We start from the raw sequence: 19,961 nt of genomic DNA on the forward strand, positions 1-19,961 counted from the left end.
AAAGGATAATATTTCTGAGCCCACCTACTGGACACAAAAGCAACAATACAAGTGACACATTAACAGGAAATTGTTTCTGTCACAATAGCGACAATTATCTGGAAATAAGATAATACACAAACATATAAAAAGACTCAACGGAAATCTTTTGTTTTTAAACAACTTTATTTCATATCTTTAATACACTTATTTTTCTCTATATTTTAAACTTAAAAAATACTTTACTCTGCACAACATGGATAAAATATCCTTAAAGCACAGACACAATTCAAGTTACATTATAGTATTGCAGGTAAGTAAAACAGATACATATCAGAAGAGCCAAAACCCTATGAGGGTCATTCAGGCCCAACTGCAGTAGTGGCCCACAGCAGTTTACTGGTGGTGACAAAATGCACGTGCGCACCGGCCATGCAGACACACATTGTGGCCGCATCCCTGAAGGGTGAACGCGGGCGGGCCAGGACCATTTTCCGGGGGGCTGCGTGATGTCACATCTGCGTTCATCTCTGATTACCCCCTATAAGCTTCCAGATTGCACCTCATATCATCTTTTCCAAGTTACTACAAATGATATGAGATCGGTAGCAGCACTACTTTCAGGATTATTACACAGAACACACATAAAGGCTGACACAACAAATAACAGTAATACACACAAGGGATTAATTAGAAAAAAGGAAGAATAATCATTAAATCTAATTATCAACTGGTTCTGTGCGGAACCCATACACCTCTTTACTGCCTCCAGCAGCCCCTGGTACTGTACTGTGACCATCCGCCCTGTCTCCTCCCAGTACTGACGCCACCCTGTCTCCCCCACTACTGCCACCCACCCTGTCTCCCCCTACTACTGCCACTCGCCCTGTCTCCCCCCACTACAGCCACTGCCGTCTCCTGCACTACTGCCACTGCCCCATCTCCCTCCACAAATGCCACCCACCCTGTCCTCCCCCACTACTGCCACAGAACTGTCTCCCCCCACTACTGCCACCCTCCCTGTCTCCCCCCACAACTGCCACCCACCATCTCCCCCCACTACTGCCACCCGCCCTGTACTCCCCCACTACTGCCACTGCCCCGTTTCCCCTCTGACACCTTAGTGCTGCTTGGGGACAATATTACCCACAGACAGTGCCTCAGGCAGCCCCCGCTACAGAACTAGTGCCACCACCCTTTCTCACCTCTGACATCTCAGAACTTCTTGGGGATTCTTGGTACTGCTGGTAACAGTTCTTCATCTGCAGGTAGAAGTAAGCAAGCTGGGCAGTAATGAGGCAGAAGCTGCTTCTGGTACCACGGACCCTGGTCATGTAGGGCTGGGAGAGTCAGTAAGATTATGTAATAGTCACCATCTTACAGGCAGCCAGTGAAGGGAGCAGATAATGGGTATTATGTGGCAGGAACGGGCCGGTTAGGTAACAGCCTGGCTGCTGCATTCTGTACAAGCTACAACCGGTGCAAGTCTTTTGCTGGGAGACCCAGGTAGAGGACATTGCAATAGTCTATGTGTGATGATACAAGTGCATGTATGACTGTAGGTAGATCTTTTGAGGGAATTATGTGCTGGAGTCTGGCTATGTTTCTCAGATGAGGATCTGATTGTGGCAGATACCGATGTCTAAGTGTCACTCCACAATCCAGGACACCAAGATTCCGCAAATGATCAGCATTTTGTAGCTCTGAATACCCAAGCATATGTCTCGTTGGTTTGCAAAGCTGAGCTGTAGCCCTGCCCTTTGTTGGTGAGCTTCTATCATAAGGACCTGTTTCACCAGGACTGAGTCACAGCCAACTGGCATCACCCACACCTGGAGCTCAGCTAGACAAGCATTTAGGATTGGTACTAGATTCTCAGTACCCAGAGCAAAGACAGGTCATATGTATAGCAGTGGTAGATGAGGACATGACATCTGATTATTTAACCCAGTGGTAGCATGTATATTGCAAAAAGCATAGGAGATAGGATAAGTACCTTGAAGAACAACACAGGGCAATGAGAAGTATACTCCAGAAGAGTAAAATGGTTCCTCACCTGAGTGATGACTATTGTGAGCTACAAAAGCTGATTTATTTCTCAGGGTATAGAAATGGCCTCTCACCTGTGTGACTTCTGTGATGTCTAACAAGAACTGATTTGTGTGCAAAACATTTCCCACACTCAGAGCAAGAAAATGGCTTCTCACCTGTGTGACTTCTGTAATGTATAACAAGATGTGATTTGTGTGCAAAACATTTCCCACACTCAGAACATGGAAATTGCTTCTCACCTGTGTGACTTATGTTATGTCTAACAAGAGCTGATTTGTGTGCAAAACATTTCCCACACTCAGAACATGGAAATGGCCTCTCAGATGTGTGACTTCTCTGATGTATAACAAGATGTGATTTTTGTGTAAAACATTTCCCACACTCAGAACATGGAAATGGCTTCTCACCTGTGTGACTTCTGTGGTGTATAACAAGATGTGATTTGTGTGCAAAACATTTCCCACACTCAGAACATGGAAATGCCTGCTCACCTGTGCGACTTCGCTGATGTGTAACAAGTTGTGATTTTTGTGTAAAACATTTCCCACACTCAGAACATGGAAATGGCTTCTCACCTGTGTGACTTCTGTAATGTATAACAAGATATGATTTGTGTGCAAAACATTTCCCACACTCAGAACATGGAAATGGCTTCTCACCTATGTGAGTTCGCTGATTTGTAATAAGGTCTGATTTCTGTGTAAAATATTTCTCACACTCTGAACATATCAGTGGCCTTTCACCTGCCTTACCTGTGTGTGGGTTAATAGGCTTTGTGTTCTGTGTAAAACACTTGGCATCTATAGAACATGGAAACACTGTATCTACTCTCAGAGCTGATGCACCAATATCAGAGTGATCAGTAGAACATTTCCCACGATCAGAGGGATCAGCTGATAGAGCTGGATATATAATTGGGGTAATGGGATTAGCTCCTGGAGAATCCTGTCTACTGTCATTATCTTTTATGTCACAATCCGGGGATAACATTAGATGTCCTTCTGAGATATTCCTGCTTGTGTGTCCATCTGCTGGAAATAAAATACATTATGGAAATGTGACATTTTCTGTAACAATATTAATCTTGCAAACAATAGGAGAAGACGACTCTCTGAGACACTTAATTGTAAATGTGTTTGTATAATAAAACATAACTTTTAGTGAAGGCTTTATAATATTGTGTCTCGTACTATCATTGTGTCCACCCTCCTGAGAACACTCACAATAACAAATGTAATATTATAATAAAACTTAGATATATCTCTTTCTTGTACTGGTAACTAACCATGAAGTATAAATGGAGATATAGTCACTCGCCAAGTCCTATGTCAGCACCAATGTAAAACAATGGATGGGGAACATATCGTATGAATTGGAGATTCTAGATGAACAATAACATCAGTCATATGAGCTGATGGATCAGAGAAATGTCTCCTAACGTTACTCCTGGAAGCATTGGTAAGGTAGCATTCCTTTATGTGTGTGCTCATACGCTGGTAAGTCTGTACAAGTGTTACCATTATAGAAGGTATATTGCTACAGCAGAGTAGGTGTGAAACAAGGTACTTTACATGCAATACACCATATAATACCCTGTAATCATCACCATCTTCTAGGTTATAATCTACTTTCTCTTACGTCCTAGAGGATGCTGGGGTCCATTTAGTACCATGGGGTATAGACGGGTCCTTTGGAAACCACTGGCACTTTAAGAGTTTAATAGTGTGGACTGGTCCCTCCCTCTATGCCCCCCCTACCAGACTCAGTTTAGAAAATGTGCCCAGAGGAGCCGCTCACAGCTAGGGGAGCTCCTAGGAGTTTTCTTAGTTGTTTTTGTTTTATCGAGTTAGTTAGGTTACAAGAAGCCTCTCTGCTTTGTGGGACATGGGGGGGGGGAATCAGGAATATGAACTAACTTCCTGAAGAGTTAATGGTTCTCTACTCCACTGACAGGATACTGAGCTCTTGAGGGTGCTGATCGCAAGCCCCCGAGGCGACTGCTCACTACTGCAGCACAGGCACCACCCCCTAACAAAGCCAGAAGAAAGAAAAGTGGTGAGTACAGCGCCAGCATCCCGGTTAGCGGCAGGGTATGGCAGCACAAGGGTGGGAGCGTGTGCTCTGACAGGCTGCGTGTGCTCTGACAGGCGCTCGAGGAAGGCTCAGCAACACACAGTGCATTTGATGGCATGGCGGTTGAGCGCTGGATCCTAGCAGAAAAAGGCATTCCGGATGAGGTCATTCCTATGCTGATAAAGGCTAGGAAGGACGTGACAGGGAAACATTATCACCATATATGGCGAAAATATGTTGCTTGGTGTGAGGCTAGGAAGGCCTCCACGGAATTCCGTCTGGCCCGTTTCCTTCACTTCCTGCAGTCAGGAGTGTATTTGGCCTGAAATTTGGGTTCCATTAAAGTCCAGTTTTCGGACCCTGTCTATTTTTCTTTAAAAAAGAACTGGCTTCTCTGCGTAAAGTTCAGACATTTGTAAAGGGAGTCCTGCATATTCAGCCACCTTTTGTGCCACCAGGGGCACCTTGGGATCTTAACATGGTATTGAGTTTCCGAAAGTCACATTGGTTTGAACCACTGAAAACCGTGGAGTTAAAATTTCTCACGTGGAAAGTGGTCATGCTGTTAGCCTTGGTTTCGGCTAGGTGTGTCAGAATAAGCAGCTTTGTCACATACAAGCCCCTATCTGGGTTTCCATATGGACAGGGCAGAATTGCGAACCCGTCCACAATTCCTGCCAATAGTGGTGTCATCTTTTCATATGACCAACCTATTGTGGTGCCTGCGGCTACTCGTGACTTGGAGGACTCCAAGTTTATGGACATAGTCCGGGCTTTGAGGATTTATGTTTCCAGAATGGCTGGAGTCAGGAAGACTAACTCGCTCTTTATACTGTATGCAGCCAACAAGCTGGGTGCACCTGCTTCAAAGCAAACCATTGCTCACTGGGTCTGTAACACGATTCAGCAGGCTCATTCTGCGGCAGAATTGCAGCATCCAAAATCGGTAAAAGCCCATTCCACAAGGAAGGTGGGCTCTTCTTGGGCGGCTGCCCGAGGGGTCTCGGCGTTACAACTTTGCCGAGCTGCTACTTGGTCGGGTTCAAACACTTTTACAAAATTCTACAAGTTTCATACCCTGGCTAAGAAGGACCTTGAGTTTGCCCATTTGGTGCTGCAGAGTCATCCGCACTCTCCCGCCCGTTTGGGAGCTTTGGTATAATCCCCATGGTCCTTACGGAGTCCCCAGCATCCACTAGGACGTTAGAGAAAATAAGAATTTACTTACCGGTAATTCTATTTCTCGTAGTCCGTAGTGGATGCTGGGTGCCCGTCCCAAGTGCGGACTTTCTGCAATACGTTATATTGTTATTGCCTAATACAGGGTTTTTGCTATGAGCCATCCGTTGTGTGAGGCTCAGTTTATGTTCATACTGTTAACTGGGTAAGTTTATCACAAGTTATACAGTGTGATTGGTGTGGCTGATATGAGTCTTACCCTGGGGTTCAAATCCTTTCCTTGTAATGTGAGCTCTTCCGGGCACAGTTTCCTTAACTGAGGTCTGGAGGAGGGGCATAGACGGAGGAGCCAGTGCACACCAGATAGTACCTAATCTTTCTTTTAGAGTGCCCAGTCTCCTGCGGAGCCCCGTCTATTCACCGTCTGGTCCCACAGCTAACAGGCGCTAATCCCCCTGTTATAACTAAAATCCTCAGGCCGGTATAAACAATTAGTGCGGGAAGCCGCTCAACAGTACAAGGGGTGGGGCTTCCTCTCAGAGCGGATCCAGCACTCACCAGCGCCATTTTCTCCCTGCAGATCATAGGAACTAGGACACTGACAGGGAGCGCTGCCCTCCCTATTAAGGTTAGTCAGCACCGGGCTTTTATCATAATAACTGCCTACAGGGGTGCTGTGTGGCTGCTCCTTATACTCTGTGACTCTCTGAAGGTACTCTGGGGGGGAACTGTGTCTGACATTTTCCTGTGTGTGTGTGTAAGTGTGTATATCCACATTACCATGTCTAAGGACTCTGTGTCCTGTGCTGCAGGGTGTTTATCTTCTCCTGAGGAGTCTATTCCATGTACTCAGGACTGCAATGTGCTGTCTCACCCTTCTGACTCCGAACCCCCATGGGTGGATTCTTTAAGGGGAATGATATCCCAGATTTCAACAAGGATGTCACATACTGAGAAAGAGACGCAGTTTTTGAGACAATCTGTAGTGAGTTTGAACTATTCAGCTCCCACTACTTCATCTAAAACCCACCTACATACCCCAAAAAACATATACTTGCCCAGATAATGCAAGCCGACACTGATACTGACTCTGATACAGGGGGCGGTGATAGGGATATGCAGGGGGGATGCATCCCTTGCTAAAGGGGTGCAGCTAATGATTGAAGCCATTAGGGGATGTTTTGCATATTTCTGAGAAGGTTCCGGAACAAGTAGAGGAATCTTATTTTACAGTAAATAAGAAATCCTCGCTTACCTTCCCTGTTTCTAATGAGTTAAACTCCTTGTTTGAAAAATCCTGGGAAAACCCAGAGAAAAAATTCCAGATCTCTAAAAGAATTCTCATTGCTTTCCCTTTCCCTGAAGAGGATAGGAAGAAGTGGGAAAACCCAACTATAGTAGATGCTTCTCAATCTAGGCTGTCTAAAAAGGTGGTTTTACCTGTCCCTGGTTCAACCGCCTTAAAGGAGCCGGCTGACCGCAAGATTGAGAATACGCTCAAATCACTATAGACTGCTACAGGCGTGGCTTTAGGGCCCACTATTGCTTGTGCGTGGATTTCTAAAGCCATAGTAAAGTGGTCAGGCAACTTACTAGAGGACTTAGACACTATAGATAGGAGTGACATTGACTTGTTTTTACGTCACATACAGGATTCTGCAGGTTTCATGGTGGAGGCAATGAAGGACATTGGCCTGCTACTTCCATGGCTGTCTCGGCACGCCGAGGACTCTGGCTACGTCAATGGACTGCGGATGCAGAATCCAAGGAAAGTGTGGAGAACCTGCCATTCACAGGTCAGCCACTATTTGAGGACGCATTGGATGTGTGGATATCCACGGTGACTGCGGGTAAGCAGACATTTCTTCCCTCCACAGCAGCCCTGGTTAAGAAATCTTATCCTACACCTACACTGCAGTCCTTTTGGACCGCAAAATTTAAAAAATCCAAACCCCCCTTCCACCATCTTTAGAGGAGATCGGGAAAGATAAAAAAAACCCCTCACCAACAGGTTCCCAGGAACAGAAACCAGGTTTTGCTTCCTTCAAATCTTCAGCATGACGGTGGACCTCCCAGCGTGGAGATCAGGCAGGTGGGAGCAAGACTAAAAGATTTCAGTCACGTCTGGGCGTCATCATGCCTATACCCCTGGGTAAAAGATATTGTTGCCATGGGGTACAGACTGGAGTTTCAGGAACTCCTACCTCACAGATTCTTCAAATCAGGCTTACCAGCATCGTTGACAGAAAGTGCTATCCTACAGGAAGCCATTCAAAAATTGGTACGAACAAATGTCATTGTTCCAGTTCCACCTCACCCAAAAACCAAGGGTTATTACTCAAACCTGTTTGTGGTACTGAAACCGGACAGTTCGGTAAGGCCTATATTGAACCTGAAGTTGTTGAACCCCTACTTGAGGGTTTTCCAATTCAAGATGGAGTCTCTGAGAGCGGTGATCTCAGGTCTGGAGGATATCAAGGATGCGTACCTTCACATTCCGACCTGGCCACCTCACCAGGCCTATCTACGGTTTGCACTACAGGACTGTCACTATCAGTTCCAGACGTTGCCATACGGCCTCTCCACATCACTGAGGGTGTTCACCAAGGTCATGGCGGAGATGATGCTCCTCCTACGCAAACAGGGAGTGAACATAATTCTATATCTGGATGATCTGCTGATAGAGGCATCTTCCAAGGAGAAGCTGTTGCAGAGTATTGCACTCTCACCTCAACTACTCTGGGATCATAGTAACATTGTAACATAGTATCTGAGGTTGAAAAAAGACAATTGTCCATCGAGTTCAACCTATTTGTGGTGTCCTATGCATGATGATTTCACTAAAATTTCTGACTGATGCTGCTGTCAGCCATTGCATTTTATCCCTATTTATAGTAACTATAATGCATGACTATGCACCATACCCCTGGATATCCTTTTCCAATAGGAATTTATCTAACCCATTCTTAAAGGTGTTGACAGATTCCAACTCCCTCGGGCAGGGAATTCCATTACAACTCCCTCGGGCAGGGAATTCCAAACACGTATTGTCCTTACCGTGAAAAAGCCTTTACGCCGTATTGTGCGGAATCTCCTCTCCTCTAACCTGAGCGAGTGTCCACGAGTCCTCTGTGTTGATCTAACCAAAAACAGGTCCCGCGCAAGCTCTGTGTATTGTCCCCTTATATATTTGTAGATGTTGATCATATCCCCTCTTAGTCTCCGCTTTTCCAATGTAAACATGCCTAGTCTTTCAAGCCTTTCCTTGTATTCCATCGTCTCCATGCCCTTAATTAGTTTGGTTGCCCTCCTCTGTACCTTTTCAAGCTCCAGGATATCCTTTTTGTAGTACGGTGCCCAGAACTTTACACAGTATTCAAGGTGTGGCCTCACTAGTGATTTATATAACGGGAGTATAATACTCTCGTCCCTAGCATCAATACCCCGTTTTATGCATGCTAATATCTTATTAGCCTTCTTTGCTGCAGTCCTACTTTGGATACTACTTCTTAGCTTGCTATCTATGAGGACACCTAAGTCCTTTTCCAGTACAGAATCCCCTAATTTTACCCTATTTAGTAGGTAGGTGTAATTTTTGTTCTTGTTACCACAGTTCATTACCTTACACTTGTCTGTGTTGAAGCGCATTCTCCATTTGGCTGCCCATGCTTCTAATTTAACTAAGTCGTTCTGAAGAGACTCGGCATCCTCCTCTGTATTTATAGCCTTACACAATTTGGTATCATCTGCAAAAATTGACACCATGCTCTCTAGACCTTCTGTTAGGTCGTTAATGAAAATATTGAACAATAGCGGTCCTAATACTGAGCCTTGCGGCACACCACTTAGCACTTCAGTCCAAGTTGAAAAAGATCCATTAACCACAATGCGCTGCTTCCTATTATCTAACCAGTTTTTGACCCAAGTGCATATTGTGCTTCCTAGCCCTGATTCTTGTAGCTTGTATATAAGTCTCATGTGTGGTACAGTATCGAACGCTTTGGCAAAGTCTAAAAAGATTACATCCACGTCTTTACCCTGATCTAGGTTTGCGCTTACTGTTTCATAAAAGCCAAGCAAGTTGGTTTGACAGGATCTGTCCTTCATAAACCCATGTTGATTCCTTTTAATGACCTTATTGGTTTCAAGGAACTTCTGAATACTATCTCTTAGAATACCTTCCAATACTTTCCCCACTATAGATGTAAGACTAACTAGTCTATAATTACCTGGTTCAGCTTTACTTCCCTTTTTGAATATAGGCACTACTTCCGCTATACGCCAATCTTTGGGAACCATACCTGATATAACTGAATCCTTAAAGATCAAAAATAGCGGTTTTGCCAGTTCAGTGTGAAGCTCCATTAGAACCCTTGGGTGAATACCATCGGGTCCTGGTGATTTATTAATCTTTAAATGTTTTAATCGGTCACAGACTACTTCCTCGCTTAAATAAGGACCTATCAGGGGAATATTCTCATTATTGAGATTGTGTGTCAGTCCCTGAATTGGGTCCTCTCTAATGAATACTGTTGAAAAAAACTCATTTAGTGTGTCCGCTATGTCATTATCATTTTTGCTTAAGACTCCCAACTTGTCTATTAAAGGGTCTATACTCTCCTTCTTTAATCTCTTGCTATTAATGTATTTAAAGATTTTTTTGGGATTTGCTTTGCTTTCCTTTGCTACTAGTTTTTCAGTTTCTACTTTAGCTGCTCTTATTTCCTTTTTGCAAATTTTGTTACATTCCTTACAGTGCTGAAATGACTCTGCTTCCCCGTCAGATTTGTATTTTTTAAATAGTCGCCTTTTCTTGCCCATAAGTTCCTTAATCTTTTTGTTAAGCCACATCGGTTTATGATTTTTTTTTTTTGCTGCTCATAGGAATAAATTTGAGTGTATTTTTAGCTAGCAGGAATTTTAGTACCTCCCATTTCGCCATAGTATTTTTTCCTAAAAACAAACTTCCCATTCAATATCCCTGAAAAATACCCTCATCTTTTCAAAATTTGCTTTGCTAAAGTTTAGAGTAGTTGAATGGGGCTCTGGACGCTGCAGCCAAAGTGAAGTAAAATGAAAATAAAGTCATTAAACACCACACCAGGTGGTGGGACCTAGAAGGGATTAGTGAGGGTAGGGACTCTCAAGGAAAATTGGAGTGGGATCCCACAGGTACCAAACTGGGTAAAGAGCAGCTTTTAGGAAGGAAATAGGTAAGCCAGACCCTGTGGTTGACCCTTCTTTGCCTCATGTGGGGTGGATCCTTGGACTCTCCAGTTCCTGGCGAGTCTGTGGATTCTTCTTGTCCACTACCTGGTGGTTCTGTTGTCATCTCAGGCCATGAATCTCTCAGATGCCAGGCCTCCAGATAAACATGAAATGGTCATGCAGGTGGTCCTGGGCTCTGTGAAGGAGGAGGTGGAACAAGCAAAGGAAAGTTGTGTCCCTTCTGAAGGGGCAATGGTGGACATGGTGAAGGGAAGGTTTTGTGGGCGAAGAGGGAGTTATGCCATATATCTCAGAAGTATGGGTCCTCAGACTATATGATGTGCCACCATTAATGTGGCTTCTGTCTTGTCCGACCAAGCTTGATTTATGGGCTTTGTCATTTATTTTAAGCAGGATTAAGGCTGATTTTTTTATTTATTTCTGCAGTAGACTAGAATAAGTCCAGACAGTCCCACTTCCATTATACCACTGAAATGTGACAGTGACCACCGTGCCATCACTTACCTGTATGCTTACATGAAACAGAATGAATGAACACATACAAGGTTTCTTTACATCTTCTGGTGTCCACTCCGAGATGAAACATTATGGCGTAATTACTCAGACGGTAATATAAAACAGAATAAAAAAATAAGATTTTAAACCTACCGGTAAATCTTTTTCTTCTAGTCCGTAGAGGATGCTGGGGACTCCGTAAGGACCATGGGGTATAGACGGGCTCTGCAGCAGATATGGGCACTCTAAAGAACTTTTAGTATGGGTGTGCACTGGCTCCTTCCTCTATGCCACTCCTCCAGACCTCAGTTAGAGAAACTGTGCCCAGAGGAGATGGACAATACGAGAAAAGGATTTTGTAAATCTAAGGGCAAGATTCACACCAATCATACCATATAACTTAGAATATACGCAACCAGTTAACAGTATGAACGAAAAAAACAGTATGTCAAAGACCGATTCCAACTGTAACATAACCCTTATGTAAGCAACCACTATATACAAGTCTTGCAGATTCAGTCCGCACTGGGACGGGCGCCCAGCATCCTCTACGGACTAGGAGAAAATGATTTACCGGTAGGTTTAAAATCTTATTTTCTCTTACGTCCTAGAGGATGCTGGGGTCTCCGTAAGGACCATGGGGTTTATACCAAAGCTCCAAACCGGGCAGTAGCGTGCGGACGACTCTGCAGCACCGATTGAGCAAACACTAGGTCCTCATCAGCCAGGGTATCAAACTTGTAGAATTTAGCAAAAGTGTTTGAACCCGACCAAGTAGCAGCTCGGCACAACTGCAATGCCGAGACGCCTTGGGCAGCCGCCCAAGAAGAGCCCACCTTCGTAGTAGAATGGGCCTTTACCAAATTAGTTACCGGCAATCCAGCCGTAGAATGAGCCTGCTGAATCGTGTTATAGATCCTGCGAGCAATAGTCTGCTTAGAAGCAGGCACGCCAATCTTGTTGGCTGCATACAGGACAAACAGAGCCTCTGTTTTCCTAACCCTAGCCATCCTGGCTATATAAATTTTCAAGGCCCTGACCACATCCAGGGACTTGGAGTCCTCCAAGTCAGGCGTAGCCACAGGCACCACAATAGGTTGGTTCAAATGAAACGAAGACACCACCTTAGGCAGAAATTGAGGACGAGTCCTCAACTCTGCCCTATCCACATGAAAAATCAAGTAGGGGCTCTTGTGAGACAAGGCCGCCAACTCCGACACCCGCCTTGCAGATGCCAAGGCTAATAACATAACCACCTTCCAAGTGAGAAATTTTAATTCCACCATTTGAAGAGGTTCAAACCAGTGCGACTTAAGGAACTGTAACACCACGTTAAGGTCCCATGGCGCCACTGGTGGCACAAAAGGAGGCTGGATGTGCAGCACTCCCTCCACGAAAGTTTGGACTTCTGGGAGAGAAGCCAATTCTTTTTGAAAAAATACAGATAGGGCCGAAATCTGCACCTTAATGGAGCCTAATTTTAAGTCCAAATCCACTCCCGTCTGTAGGAAGTGGAGAAAACGGCCCAGATGGAAATCTTCCGTAGGAGCATTCTTTGTTTAACATCAAGATACATACTTTCTCCAGATACGGTGATAATGGTTTGCCGTTACCTCCTTCCTAGCCTTTATCAGAGTAGGGATAACTTCCATGCCGTCAAACGCAACCGCGGTAAGTCTTGGAACATGCAAGGCCCCTGTTGTAACAGGTCTTCCCTGAGAGGAAGAGGCCACGGATCTTCCGTGAGCATTTCCTGAAGATCCGAATACCAGGCCCTTCGAGGCCAATCTGGAACCACGAGTATTGCTTGCACTCTGATTCTCAACACTTTTGAGATAAGAGGAAGAGGAGAGAACACATAGACCGACTGAAACACCCATGGTGTCACTAGGGCTTCTACCGCTACTGCCTGAGGGTCCCTTGACCTGGTACAATACCTCCGAAGCTTTTTGTTGAGGCGTGACGCCATCATATCTGTTTGTGGAAGTCCCCAAAGACTTGCAATCTCTGCAAAGACCTCTTGATGAAGTCCCCACTCTCCCGGATGGAGATCGTGTCTGCTGAGGAAGTCTGCTTCCCAGTTGTCCACTTCCGGTATGAAGACTGCTGACAGAACACTTACATGGTTTTCTGCCCAGTGCAAAATTCTTGTGGCTTCCTCCATTGCCGCTCTGCTCCTTGTCCCGCCTTGGCGGTTTAGATGAGCCACTGCTGTGATGTTGTCTGATTGAATCAGAACCGGTAGGTCGAGAAGAAGACACTTTGCTTGTCATAGGCCATTGTATATGGTCCTTTATTCTGTAGATGGGACCCCGACCATTTGTCGAGATGGTCCCACTGAAACGTCCTCGTATGGAACCTGCTGAAGGGAATGGCCTTGTAGGCTGCCACCATCTTTCCCAGAACTCGAGTGCATTGAGGCACCGACACTCTTTTTGATCTTAGCAGGTCCCTGACCATGTTCTGGATGTACTGAGCTTTTTCTATTGGTAGAAAAACCCTTTTCTGTTCCGTGTCCAGAATCATGCCTAGGAAGGATAGTAGAGTTGTTGGAAGCAACTGTGACTTTGGCAGATTGAGAATCCAACTGTGTTGATGTAACACTCTCAGGGAGAGGGACACGTTTTTCAGCAATTGATCCCTTGATCTCACCTTTATCAGGAAATCGTCCAAGTACGGGATAATTGTGACACCCTGCTTGCGCAGGAGCACCATCATTTCTGCCATTACCTTGGTGAAAATCCTCGGGGCCGTGGAAAGCCCAAACGGCAACGTCTGAAACTGGTAATGACAGTCCTGTACTACGAAACGTAGGTATTCTTGATGAAGAGGAAATATGGGGACATGAAGGTAGGCATCCTTCACGTCCAGCGACACCATAAAATCCATTGCTTCCAGACTGGATATCACCGTCCGGAGTGATTCCATCTTGAATTTGAACTTTTTCAAGTATAGGTTTAGTGACTTTAGATTAAAAATTGGTCTCATCAAACTGTCCGGCTTCGGGACCACAAACATTGTTGATGTGTAGACAAGCCTCCTGGCTTGACCATATCCCCTGAAAATTTCTTCCTTTTATGACTGCTCCCCATCCTCGGAGGCTCGCGTCCGTGGTCACCAGAACCCAGTCTTGAACGCCGAATGTGCGACCCTCTAGAACAGGCATGTCCAAACTGCGGCCGAAAGGACTGCATCTGATATTGTGAAGTTTTCTTGTGCTGTGGGGGAACAAAAGGCAAAAATGTAGATTTACCCACGGTAGCTGTGGAAACCAGGTCCACTAGACCATTCCCAAACAAAACCTCACCCTTGCAAGGTAAAACCTCCATATGCTTTTTTGAGTCGGCATCACCCGACCATTGGCGGGTCCACAGAGCTCGCCTTGCCAAAATTGCCATGGCGTTGGCCCTGGAACCAAGCAGCCCCACGTCTCTTTGAGCATCTCTCATATACAAGACTGCATCCTTAATGTGGCCGAAAGTCAGGACAACAGTATCCTTGTACAGGGTATCCATGTCAGCCAACAAGATATCTGTCCATGCTGCAACAGCGCTACAGACCCATGCCGATGCTATTGCCAGCCTGAGTAAAGCCCCTGTATGTGCATAAATAGATTTTAAGGTAGTCTCCTGTCTACGATCAGCAGGATCCTAAAGGGCCGCGGTGTCTGGAGATGGTAGCGCCACTTTCCTAGACTTACGCGTTAATGCCTTGTCCACCCTGGGCGAGGATTCCCAACGTACCCTGTCCTTTGCAGGGAAAGGATACGCCATAAGGATCCTCTTGGGAATCTGCAGTTTCTTGTCTGGAGTTTCCCAAGCTTTTTCAAATAATTTGTTCAGTTCATGAGATGGAGGAAACGTTACCTCAGGTTTCTTCCCCTTAAACATGTGCACCCTTGTGTCAGGAACAGAGGGGTCATCTGTAATATGCAAAATATCTTTTATTGCCACAATCATATAATGAATACTCTTGGTCACCTTAGGGTGAAACCTTGCCTCATCATAGTAAACACTGGAATCAGAATCCATGTCGGTATCAGTGTCTACTATTTGTGATAAGGGACGCTTTTGAGACCCTGACGGGCCCTGTGACTCAGCCAAATCTGCGGATTGACTCCCTGCTGTTTCCTTGGACTTCTCTTATGTAATAAGGTCACATTAGCATTTAAAATATTCCACATATCATACCAATCATGTGTCGGCATTGCCGACGGAGACACCACAATCATCTGCTCCACCTCCTCCTTGGATGAGCCTTCCTCTTCAGACATGTCGACACACGTGTACCGACACTCACACACACAGGGATCTATCTATAAGAGGACAGGTCCCCAACAAGGCCCTTTGGAGAGACAGAGAGAGAGTATGCCAGCACACACCCAGCGCCAACTGACACTGGAAACAATTCCCAGATATAGCGCTTTTATATTATGTCAATCGTGTAATACACTCACTGCGCCAAAATGTGCCCCCCCCCCCCTTTTTCAGCCATGTATCACCGTTCTGCAGGGGAGACAGGTTCTCTTCAGCACACTGTGGAGAAAATGGCGCTGGTTAGTGCTGTGCGACCAAGCTCCACCCCCTCTAGTGGCAGGATCCGGTCCACTCAAATTTACAATTAATGGCGGGGGATAAACATATTCACCGACTCCGCAGCCTATATGTGACTAATATGCCAAAAAAAGAAGTATATATTGCTGCCCAGGGCGCCATGCACCCATCAGTGCCGGCCGTGTGTGTAACATGTGGGAGCAATGGCACGCAGCGCTACCGCTGCACGCTTACCTCAGTGAAGATCAGAAGGTCTTCTGCCGCCTGAGAAGTCTTCTTTTTTCTTATACTCACCCGGCTTCTATCTTCCGGCTCTGCGAGGACGGCGGTGCGGCTCTGAGATGAACGGCAGGGGGAGACCTGCGTTCCGATCCCTCTGGAGCTAATGGTGTCCAGTAGCCTAAGAAACAGAGCCTATCATTTAAGTAGGTCTGCTTCTCTCTCCTAAGTCCCACGATGCAGGGAGCCTGCTGCCAGCAGTGCTGCCTGAAAATAAAAAGTCTTTTATCAGAGAAACTCAGTGGAGCTCCTGTAATGCACCAATTCTCCCTGGGCACAGAATCTAACTGAGGTCTGGAGGAGGGGCATAGAGGGAGAAGCCAGTGCACACCCATACTAAAAGTTCTTTATAGTGCCCATATCTCCTGCGGAGCCCGTCTAAACCCCATGGTCCTTACGGAGTCCCCAGTATCCTCTAGGACGTAAGAGAAATAAAAGCTATACAGCAATAATTAGATGCAAACAAAAGCTTTTATTATGAAATCATACAGGGGAGTATCCGCACCATATAGATGTAACATACAACAAACCACCGCAGATGAAACCCGGGTGACTATAATGCACATGATAATGTACAGGGTATATATGGATAGGATCTTGTATCAGAAAACACTGGACACTCCTTATCAAGATGAGTGTCAGGAACAAGTTAGGCAAACTAGAATTGAAAACACGTTCCAATGGGCGCCATATTGTTGTGCAGCAATACAGATTGTGCAAACTGGTATTAGACATTCACATTTACACAAAGCACAAGATACAAAATAAAACAGCAGAAAAAAGACCTAAGCATTTGGGATGTATTATTTAGGAAGTAAATAGAGGTACATTAATGAAAAGCGTGAATAAGTCATCAGCCTGTTTGTGAAAGTCGTAGAGTGGAGGTCTCTTGGACTGTGCAAGGCAGTGAGTTCCATGGTCAGGCCTGCAAAGCTAAACGTTCAACCCTTAAATGAATGACAGAAGATTCTTGGTACTGCTGGTAACAGTCCTTCATCTGTAGAAGCCAGCAGGGCAGTAAGGAGGCAGAAGCTGCTTCTAGTACCTTGGACCATGTAATGCTGGGCTGGCATCATTCACCCGTGGTGCTCAGCTAGACAACCATTTATTGGTATTAGGTTCTCAGTACATGGAGCAAAAAGCAGGTCATCTGCATAGCAGTGGCAGACCAGGCCATGATGTCTGATTATATCACCTAGTGGTAGCATGTATATTTTATAAAGCATAGGAGATAGGATTGACCCTTGAGGAGCATTGCACGACAGTGATGATTATACTCCAGAAGATTTAAATGGTCCCGTACTTCGGTAATGTCTAATATGTTCAACAAGAGCGGATTTATTTATCTCTCAGCATGAAAATGGCTTCTCACCTGTGAAATCGCTGATGTTTAACAAGAACTGATTTCCATGCAAAACATTTCAGAAGTACGGCTTCTCACCTGTGTGACTTCTCTGATGTGTAACAAGATCTGATTTCTGTGTAAAACATTTCCTACACTCAGAACAGGAATATGGCTTCTCACCTGTGTGACTTCTCTGATGTGTAACAAGATTTGATTTATATGCAAAACATTTCCCACACTCAGAACAGGAATATGGCTTCTCACCTGTGTGACTTTTCTGATGTGTAACAAGAATTGATTTCAATGCAAAACATTTTCCACACTCAGTACAGGAATACGGCTTCTCACCTGTGTGACTTCTCTGATGTGTAACAAGAACTGATTTCAATGCAAAACATTTCCCACACTCAGTACACGAATATGGCTTCTCACCTGTGTGACTTCTCTGATGTATAACAAGATATGATTTAAATGTAAAGCATTTCCCACACTCAGAACAGGAAAATGTCTTCTCACCTGTGTGACTCCTCTGATGTGTAACAAGATTTGATTTATATGCAAAACATTTCCCACACTCAGAACAGGAATATGGCTTCTCACCTGTGTGACTTTTCTGATGTGTAACAAGATATGATTTTGATGCAAAACATTTCCCACACTGAGAACAGGAATATGGCTTCTCACCTGTGTGACTCCTCTTATGTGTATCAAGATTTGATTTCCATGCAAAACATTTCCCACACTCAGAACAGACGTACGGCTTCTCACCTGTGTGACTTCTCTGATGTATAACAAGATCTGATTTCCGTGAAAAACATTTCCTACACTCAGCACAGGTATATGGCTTCTCACCTGTGTGACTTCTCTGATGTGTAACAAAAGCTGATGTCTGTGCAAAACATTTCCCACACTCAGAACAGGAATATGGCTTCTCACCTGTGTGACTTCTCTGATGTGTAACAAGTTCTGATTTCCGTGGAAAACATTTCCTACACTCAGAACAGGAATATGGCTTCTCACCTGTGTGACTTCTCTGATGTGTAACAAGTTCTGATTTCCGTGGAAAACATTTCCTACACTCAGAACAGGAATATGGCTTCTCACCTGTGTGACTTCTCTGATGTGTAACAAGATCTGATTTCTGTGTAAAACATTTCCCACACTCAGAACAGGAATATGGCTTCTCACCTGTGTGACTTCTCTGATGTATAACAAGATTTGATTTATATGCACAACATTTCCCACACTGAGAACAGGAATATGGCTTCTCACCTGTGTGACTTTTCTGATGTGTAACAAAAGCGGATGTCTGTGCAAAACATTTCCCACACTCAGAACAGGAATATGGCTTCTCACCTGTGTGACTTCTCTGATGTGTAACAAGTTCTGATTTCCGTGGAAAACATTTCCTACACTCAGAACAGGAAAATGGCTTTTCACCTGTGTGACTTCTCTGATGTATATCAAGAGCTGATTTGTGTGTAAAACATTTCCCACACTCAGAACATATCAGTGGCCTCTCACTTGCCTTAGCTGGATGATGGGTAATAAGCTTTGTGTTCTGTGTAAAACATTTGGCATCTATAGAACAGGGAAACACTGTATCTACTCTCAGAGCTGTAACAGATGCACCAATATCAGAGTGATCAGGAGAACATTTCCCATGATCAGGGGGATCAGCTGATAGAGCTGGATGTATAATTGGGGTAATGGGGTTATCTCCTGGAGAATCAGGTCTACTGTCATTATCTTTTATGTCACAATCCGGGGATACCATTAGATGTCCTTCTGTGATATTCCTGCTTGTGTGTCCATCTGATGGAAATAAAAATACATTAAAATATAAAATGGGTAGACAAGACCCAGGGTGTTTCAGGTCACAATATATAATTCTACAACTGACATTTTTTTACCTGTAATCATTAAAAAACAAAAAAGCTAGGATACTTAGGCTGGAGCTTGATCATTTGGGATTACTAGGAGGTGACACGGACGCTTGCGTTGGATTACTAGAAGTGACACGGACGCTCGTGTGGGATGACTAGAGGTGACATGGACGCTCATGTGGGATTACTAGAGGTGACATGGACGCTCATGTGGGATGACTAGAGGTGACATAGACGCTCATGTGGGATGACTAGAGGTGACATGGACGCTCATGTGGGATGACTAGAGGTGACATGGACGCTCATGTGGGATGACTAGAGGTGACATGGACGCTCATGTGGGATGACTAGAGGTGACATGGACGCTCATGTGGGATGACTAGAGGTGACATGGACGCTCATGTGGGATTACTAGAGGTGACATGGACGCTCATGTGGGATTACTAGAGGTGACATGGACTGTCATGTGGGATTACTAGAGGTGACATGGACTGTCATGTGGGATTACTAGAGGTGACATAGACGCTCATGTGGGATGACTAGAGGTGACATGGACGCTCATGTGGGATGACTAGAGGTGACATGGACGCTCATGTGGGATGACTAGAGGTGACATGGACGCTCATGTGGGATGACTAGAGGTGACATGGACGCTCATGTGGGATTACTAGAGGTGACATGGACGCTCATGTGGGATTACTAGAGGTGACATGGACGCTCATGTGGGATTACTAGAGGTGACATGGACTGTCATGTGGGATTACTAGAGGTGACATGGACTGTCATGTGGGATTACTAGAGGTGACATGGACTGTCATGTGGGATTACTAGAGGTGACATGGACAGTCATGTGGGAATACTAGAGGTGACATGGACGCTCATGTGGGATTA

The 19,961-nt window shown here is 45.0% G+C and overlaps 2 protein-coding genes across 3 annotated transcripts in view; both read right to left on the bottom strand.

Annotated features, from left to right (window-relative positions):
- Window positions 1-2,060: 2,060 nt before the first annotated feature.
- Window positions 2,061-13,280, bottom strand: LOC134984066 (gastrula zinc finger protein XlCGF17.1-like). The gene is made up of 2 exons (XM_063949705.1): window positions 13,130-13,280; window positions 2,061-2,783 (listed from the first exon to the last, which is right to left on the bottom strand). The coding sequence occupies exons 1-2, from the start codon at window positions 13,278-13,280 to the stop codon at window positions 2,071-2,073; spliced, it is 864 nt and encodes a 287-aa protein (XP_063805775.1). The 3' UTR covers window positions 2,061-2,070.
- A 3,022-nt stretch (window positions 13,281-16,302) lies between these two features.
- The window catches only part of LOC134984055 (zinc finger protein 260-like), a 112,188-nt gene continuing 108,529 nt past the window's right edge, over window positions 16,303-19,961 (bottom strand). The window contains exon 2 of one of the 2 annotated variants that reach the window (XM_063949695.1): window positions 16,303-18,540. In XM_063949695.1, the coding sequence (XP_063805765.1) occupies window positions 17,261-18,540 (1,280 nt within the window). In that variant the 3' untranslated portion in view covers window positions 16,303-17,260. Of the gene's footprint in view, window positions 19,000-19,961 lie in introns of both variants that reach the window. The other variant, XM_063949694.1, reaches the window with a different exon arrangement.

Source organism: Pseudophryne corroboree (genome assembly GCF_028390025.1).
Source record: "Pseudophryne corroboree isolate aPseCor3 chromosome 3 unlocalized genomic scaffold, aPseCor3.hap2 SUPER_3_unloc_33, whole genome shotgun sequence".
Lineage (NCBI taxonomy): Eukaryota > Metazoa > Chordata > Amphibia > Anura > Myobatrachidae > Pseudophryne > Pseudophryne corroboree.